At 39.7% G+C, this 7,729-nt stretch overlaps 2 protein-coding genes across 5 annotated transcripts in view; both read right to left on the bottom strand.

The window, feature by feature from the left end:
* Nucleotides 1-4,554, bottom strand: part of oxsr1b (oxidative stress responsive kinase 1b) — a 32,229-nt gene extending 27,675 nt beyond the window's left edge. The window contains exon 1 of one of the 4 annotated variants that reach the window (XM_025054547.1): nucleotides 3,683-4,554. Coding sequence is in view for 3 of the 4 variants with exons in the window: in XM_017031473.2 (XP_016886962.1) it covers nucleotides 3,676-3,745 (70 nt within the window). In the remaining variant the exon portion in view is untranslated. Of the gene's footprint in view, nucleotides 1-3,675 lie in introns of all 4 variants that reach the window. The other 3 variants (XM_017031473.2, XM_017031475.2, XM_008307925.3) reach the window with 3 other exon arrangements.
* Nucleotides 4,555-4,775: 221 nt separating this feature from the next.
* On the bottom strand, nucleotides 4,776-7,618 carry myd88 (MYD88 innate immune signal transduction adaptor; the record flags this gene model as incomplete). Its single annotated transcript, NM_001294201.1, is given in 5 exon segments — nucleotides 4,776-5,483; nucleotides 5,561-5,652; nucleotides 5,997-6,174; nucleotides 6,602-6,724; nucleotides 7,188-7,618. Coding segments are annotated over 5 exon segments (858 nt in total). The 3' UTR covers nucleotides 4,776-5,328.
* Nucleotides 7,619-7,729: the final 111 nt, after the last annotated feature.

Here is a 7,729-nt window from a genome sequence, read left to right as displayed (position 1 = left end):
CTCTGCCACTGATGTGAAGTTATGTATGGCCTATTCAAAAATGACTCTACTACTCTGTTGGCAACCATTCAAAATGAAAGCACCAATAAAACAACTTAAGAGCGAGGGCTTGAGATGAGCCTGCTAGGTGATGAAAGAAGCTGGTTTATTGGTCGTTGTCTTTTTATTAGTCACTGCATTTCGGTTTGGTTTGTTTTTTTTTCGCAGGAAATGCTAAACACACCACATACCTGGGTATAGAATCAAACCGATAACCACTAGGCCAAAATGTGGTAAAAACCAAGATAGAATTGTCTTTGTTCTCACTTTATTTGATACAGAAACTGCACACACTGTACAGTTATATCTTATCAAATTAGCTTGGCCCTGAATTAGCTCCACAAAGGAGCAGGTCACTGTAAAAGACCAGTGTCAGTGTACTCTTTATTCACTGTGACAATCAGCAGCAGCTTTCGTCAGACCAGTTTACTGACCAGCGGCAGCCATCTTTTTATTTAATTTATTTTTTGAACATTTCCTCTACATACATGCCTGACATTCCAGGCATTATTCAAAAGTAGATTGAGAGATGTCACATACCACCGACATCAATACAAGCAGAAAAAAGTATTTTTAAGCCATTCTCTTTCCTCAAATGTCTGAAAGAAACATTCCCAAAATAGTTTGTTACACTGAAACTGACATTCAATTAAACAAATGTTATGAGAACATCATCTGTCTTCCAAAATCATCATGGTTTCCATTGGATACAAGCACTGGCTGCAGAAGGACACCAGTCAGTATCTGCTAACATTTGTGATCCAGAGTCTGATCCAAAATCAGATTTGAAAAACGATCTCATTGTTTGAATAACTGGCTGTGTCTAGTATGATTTGATGCTCACTGGGTTAAAACAGTGGGTGTGAACTGTGTAGTAACAAGTCCTCTTTCCCCAGGGAAGTTACAGAAACAATGGCTCCGCTAGGCATGCTGGGTAACCACAGCCGTTCTCAGACCATCAACCATCCATCTGAACTGTACAATGACACAACTTATACAGAACCCCCCCATCCCAACAAAGTTTCGCTATAGAGAGGGAGTTTCCACTGGAAAAAAATTAGGCTCACGTTGCTCTAGCAGCTTTCTAGGAACAGGTGTTGCACATGTTCCTAGAAGGATCCTAAAATGGAAAAGGGAAAACAATATCTCAAAAGGGAAGTCTTATCAATAACAAAACACTGCGCTGTTGTTACAGCTTCAAACGTGTTATCATATTTACATAAATTAGACGTTATGTTCTACTGGTTCTGAGGGCAGTAAACACAAGCTGGAATATCAACCTTCCAACATACGTTTTTTTAAACTGCATCTGCATGTGCTCAAGAAGAACTATGTTGTCACAGAGTTAAACCTTTGAAAAGCTGTGCTGCGGCCGTGGTAACCAAGCAAATAGTTTTAAAGACAGCTAAAGGAAAGACACGGCTCCATGGGGGAGATGACGAGGTTCAAAATGCACAGAAACAGATGCCAAAATAGGAGGAGTTTTCCTGTTAGACGTATGTTCCTGGAGAGATGGTGCCTCTCCTAGTGTAGATGTTACACAGGGTTCACAAAAGTCATCTAGATTTAAGCACTTGGGGCTTGCAGCTGACCAACCTCAGAATAGACCTGAAGCCTGTGTTCACAATTTCTGTCACACACGCTGTAAGAAAATGCTACAGACGGTGTTTTTGCAGGGCGTTATCTTGTAAAGGGGTAGTGGTTATGTTAACGTTTTCTAAGAAACTAATAGGAAATGTAGAAATGGGTTAGAAGTTAAACTCAAGTCGTGCATAAACACACAGAAAGGTCAATTTGGGTCTAGAAAAATGGACTCACTATAAACAGACGAATTCCCTGTAGAGGAAGCACGAACTTCATGGCTAAAGTAAACCACAGGCACAAGCTAACTTATATGACAAAACAAAAGGCTACTTATATGTTAAACACTCCTTTTCTATTCTCCTCGTCCCTCCTCAACAGAGTCAGTCAAGGTAGGAGGTTCAACATTTAAGAACTTGAAGTGCAGAGCTGTCTCAGGTAGTCTGTTTGCCATTACCAGGACTCACCCAAGGATTGACAGCACACAGGAAATGTGCAGAGAACCTCCCGCAAAGCAGAGGAAATCTATGATACATTCAAAAAAACCACTGAGCTTCAGAACACTGAATCTCAAGTGGTAAAGCCTTTGGACCCACGGAGTCTAGTGGTCATGACAAATAGTTTTGAAATTTCCGAAGTGGTGAAATTTGACAGAAAATATGTTAAATATTTGTCTGGAAAAAAAAAAAGCAAACAGCACTCAGGTAAAGGCCTGCAGTCTAAATAAGGTGGCAGCTTGCAGAGAAACAATTGATTGAAGTATAGTCACAGTCAATGCAAAGACATTTTTGTGCATCAAAACTGCAAACAAAGTCAATGCAAAGACCTGTAGAATAGATTCAAAAATGTGTCCTGCACGGATCAGATGGTGAGGTTCAAGAGTTGGAGGCACTGTGATTGATGCACACTTTCTTTCAGAATGAGTTGAAAACTTTCAGTCTTCGTAAAAAAAAAAGTGTTGTCATGGCAACCTATCAGAAGCTGTAAGTCACACACTTTTTTCAGCCTCTTTATAGCTTGTTTACATGCACAATGTCAGTTTTTATTAATTTAACCTTTACACTAAATTTAGCATCAAAATCCCCATGACTATATTCACTGCTGATTTTGCAGATAAAAACAATATGAGTGATGCATTTACTGTCCATTATTATGGACTGCAGAGTTTAATTGCCTGCTGTATAGCCATCACTGTCTGTGTCAATAGGTATAACGCTTCACACCTAGAACTACTAGCACATATGTCAAAAACTATTAAAATATCACAAAAATTACAGTTTGTTGAGAAGTGTGAGTCATTCAATGTGTTCGTCTCTCAGAGGCCGCAAGTTAAACTGAGGAAATGTTTTGATTTTTAAGCAGTATCTCTTTATAGGGGTTCTAAACGGGAGGTAAATAAAACAAATCGCTTCACCAATTGGTTTAGGCAGGACTGTATTCATTCATAAAGTAAACTGGGCTCATGACTCATACATACCTTTAGCCTTTGAACTGTAATAAGCATAAGCACAGAAATATTCCTGGGGGTAAGTTGGAGAAATTACTCTTTAAAGCCTACTGTACTGGTTCGTGCTGTCTTAATTGTAAGCATTGATTCGTTTAGTTCCAGTGCAATTATTGTTCTTTTTATATCTTTGACATGTGACAGCTACTACGCCCTCGGGTTAAATTACATGTGGGGAATTATAGACGTATCTGTTCGCATAAATATAACTGCAGATTTCATAGGAAAGTACCTTTTTTCCAGCAAATAGTCTGAGCCGGTCTAGTCAGTAGCACTATATTGTTCGTTTACTTCTATAGCACCGCCCCGGCGGACGGAGAGACCACTGTAATACAGAATTCGAGTCATAACACCGCCCTGGCAGCATGTCCAAGTAAGAAATCGCAATGAACCCAACCTAGCGCAACAGAACCGAGATGCTTTCGACTGCTTGCTAAAAAAAATGAATCCCCTGTGTTGGCCCATGTTAAACTCCACAGAAATGTACAAGCCACAAATTCACAGACTGTCCGTGACATAAACGTCAGGCAAAGAAGCTAATTATCACATACCAATCACCTCGTGTAGCTCATAGTCATCCTTGTTGATGGACCAGGTTTGGGAGCTCGGGTCCTCCGACATGGCTGAGGAATTAATGTGCTAAGGCCGGTCTATGTATGGAGATGTGCCGAAGACGAAGACTGAGTGTAAAAACAAGTCCAAGTAATCCAAACAGAACCAACAAGGGCGACACTTCCCCTTCTTTGCGAATCCTGCAGCACTCCTGTCATTCCCAAAGTTTGACACTAGCCTTGCAGCCCCGCCTACCACCTGAGCTAACGTGGACCTTCGCGGCGGCCATGTTGAGTGTGAGGTGTTACACTGAAAAGGCTCCGTAAACCAAGCCTGTCCGTGGCAAAAATAATAGCGACACAAGCTAAGGGTTGATGTACACAGCTGAGGCTACGCTAAAGCTCTGGCTATGTATTTAGTACTTTCAACATTTTAACCTCGCAACCTTTTATTACACTGACAGAAGCTACAGTTAAATGTTTTATATGAAAACATGGCCAAAAACAGATGCAGCAGTTTGTTTCCGCCACACTTTCAATGGTGCCTTTCATTACTTGAGATGTTTCTTTGCCCAGAATTTAGTTTTCCAGGTACAAGCCTGGCGAAGCTTCACAACGGAAGACCTCGGGTTTTTTCCCCGTTCTTTTATATTTAGGATTTGTTTTTACTGGAAGTGGTTGCTTTTACTACTTTACATTTCCGTTTTTTATACAAAATTTAATTGCTCCTTGTTAGACCAAATTAGGGCTTATAATACTCCAAATGAAGCAATGAGTCAAAGAGGCGTGCTGCAGTGCCCCGACATTCTGCCCTCTGATTGGATTAGACCATTGTCATCGCATGTCGTCCTGCTTCATTCATTTCCTTAATACTTTAGTAAAACAGCGCCATGCATGGTTGTGTATTTTATTACACTCAACAAATGCAGAAAATCCTTAATTAAATATATTAAAAATGAATTACTTTTTTTTTTCTAATTGACATGGCCTTAACAATTTGTTTAAAATACCAGAGCACCAGCTAAATAAAAAACTAGCTAACACAATAAAGTTAAAATATAATGGACAAAATCAACTTTTTAAAAATATACAGTATTTCATTTATTTTTAAAAAGTAATTTAATCAATTCAATAATGTACAAAACGTTTTCTTAAAAAGAAAAACTGTTCTCAAGACTAGAAAACATTTAAAAAGTGAAGGCACTGTGGTGACACAGAATGAGACAGAAAGGTAAACGACAGTAACACTGAACACATAAAACATGAGGAAATTTGACCACACTGACCAACCACACCGTGACTTCCTCTTCAGACTTCAATCTCATCTAAAATATAGACTCATGACAGGAAGTGAAACAGGACATTAAAAACATTTTTTACAAGGTGTATGTACAAACCACAATCATAGGTGGTGGCATACAGACATATGTAGCAATAAAACAAAAACAGTGCTGTGTGCTGTATAATCTCAGACAACTTACCTTTGCAATAATTAATGTACAAAAATCAATACTGCATATAGATAAAAACGGTAGAACGCAGCTTATACCACACAAACCATCACAGACAGAGGAGGCCAGCAGGACAAGGACATCACAAGTGATAATATCCTGTCATGTGATTGGACAGGAAAAAGGCCTCTTGGTCGGTTGATTAAGGGAGCGACAGAGATTTTGCCAGACGATCCCAGAACCAGGCCTGTGTGGACTGTCGGGTGTAGTCACACACGGTGATGTAGCGCAAGATTCTGGGGAATGGCTTCTTCATTGGTTTATAAACCACTGGAATGAGACGTTTCTTCTCGGCTCCTGTAGCAACATTAGGAACAACGTTAAATACTGCAAATACCAGTGGAGTGCATCAACATAAAAAGAGTGGACCTCACCAGGACCAAGGCTGAGGGCGAACTTGGTCTGAAAGTCACAGGCTTCACTGTCAAGGTATTCATCAGAAATCACCACCACCATCCTCCTACACCTGCACAAATGTAGCCATATGTTCTACAGTTTATTCCATATTTAAGGACATTTTTCTACTGTGTTTAGGTGTAAAAACTGTAAATATCTTAGTTTCAGTTTTAGTGGATGAAAGGAACAAAAAAGAAATAATAGCAAGAAACAAAACATATTTCAGTGTATTGATCCTTTCTTTCAACTCTAGTGTTAACAGACCAAATGTACAGTCTTTGAAATTGTATTTTCAAGTTTCAATGAACTGTACAGTTGTGGTCAGATTTCATGTTAGGCTGTTGCAGTTAGGCATGTGTAATGCATGCATCCTATAGTTCCTGGTACATAAAAGTCCTGCGGGTGTCAACCGACCTTTGCTCAATGAGTTCACTCGTGATGGTCCACACACAGGACCCTGGCAGGACGTCTCTGTCAAACACACAAAGTTTCAGCTTGTAGTTGCTGTTTTCCAACTGTCGGATCATTTCATGGACAAACTCCAAGTCACTATGGCAGTAACAGATGAAGGCGTCAAACTTCTCTGGAGTCCCTGCAGTTAAACACAGCGGGGTTAGAATAACACAAATCAAGTTTCCATGTTTTTGCAACAACAGACAAAACCTTCATTTTAGACTGGGCAGTGATGCATTCACTAGCCTAGGAAAACTCAATCAAACACAATGACTTTCATACTTTATAATGTCATGTCACTAACTCTGAAAGTCCTACATTGGGGAGACGTCATTGAGTATGTTCAGAAAATTTCTGACAATTTTTCAAAGTTCTTCTTTTCATATGCGGTCTTTTGAGCCATGTTCACTAAATTCCCAAACGGTGAAGCAGAACTAATTAGCAGGAACTTGAGAAAATACTTTTTTATAGCAGTGTTGACATATGAAACGTGATGTACCTGTAAATCAGTGATACTCTAGAAGTACAGAAATAATGAAGTTCGTGTTAGTTCTATAGACACTGACCATCAGGGTCGTCCTCCAGCGTGATGCCACTCATCTCAGGAGTGCGGGGGACACAGCTGTCCACTTCAGGAACCTGCAGTGGACGTTCTGCCATCTTCTCACGGTATCTTCTGACATCCTCATCTGGTGATGTAGGAGAAGAAATGTTGTGTCTTCAAGCACTTTTATACATATATATTTAAATATATAAGTATATATAATATATAGAAGAAATATATAATATTTAAATTACTCGATCTACATGATCATCCTATGTGGAAAAAATCGGTCGGTTATGAAAGCAAGAATGAAGTAGTTGCAGCCATATAACTAATGAATATTAATGTGTAGTTTAAAAATATCTAAAAATGTATGATTATTATTATTCTAAAAAAATAAAAGACTACCAACGACATAAATAATACAACACAACATAAAGATAATTACAATAATAGATATTACTGCATACGTAAAAAAAAAAATTTCGCAAACGTGTAACTCAATCCCGGAAGTGGAGAGAATAAATCTGTGAAAATGCGTATGTGAAACACTCTGATCTTAACGCGACCCAAGGTTAGAAAAGACGGTTTCAGGATGACTAACGTACCAATAAGCGGACGAAGGTCCTCCACAACATCGTCCCTCTCCAACTTCAACAGGATCGACAGTAGCTTCCCCACGCTGGCATCTTTATTTCGGGCCTGCCACTCGTCCAGAACCCCTGCCATGGGACTCCTTACGGTCTCATAGTTCTTGATCTCCAGGTAGGTAAAGTCCATGGCTTCAGCCACAGCTGTCCAGTCCGCGGCGACGGTGTTTTTGGGGTTCAGGTAAAGTCCGAGCTTCTTCCTCACCGTCACGTTCAGAGCCGTCAGAGGAACCGAGTCCAGGTCCATTTTAGGAACGAAACTCGCCATGTTAGAACTTTGTAGTCTCACCTGTATGTTTAACTGATAACTAAATAAACATTGTTCAGGAGAGAGCTGCTGTGAACGCTTGATGACTGGACACGGAAATGACGTTGGGGAACGACGTTTTACGTCACACCAAGAAAAAAGGAGATGTAGTTCCTTCCTTCTCACGTTGTCTTAAATCTGATTTTTTTTCTCTCCCTCTCTCTTTATTACACCATAACGTTAGGGACTTGTT

The sequence above is a fragment of the Cynoglossus semilaevis genome, chromosome 3 (genome assembly GCF_000523025.1).
Source record: "Cynoglossus semilaevis isolate Cse_v1.0 chromosome 3, Cse_v1.0, whole genome shotgun sequence".
Classification (NCBI taxonomy): domain Eukaryota; kingdom Metazoa; phylum Chordata; class Actinopteri; order Pleuronectiformes; family Cynoglossidae; genus Cynoglossus; species Cynoglossus semilaevis.
Note: the sequence above shows the minus strand (reverse complement) of the source record. Positions and strands in the feature narration are given on the sequence as shown.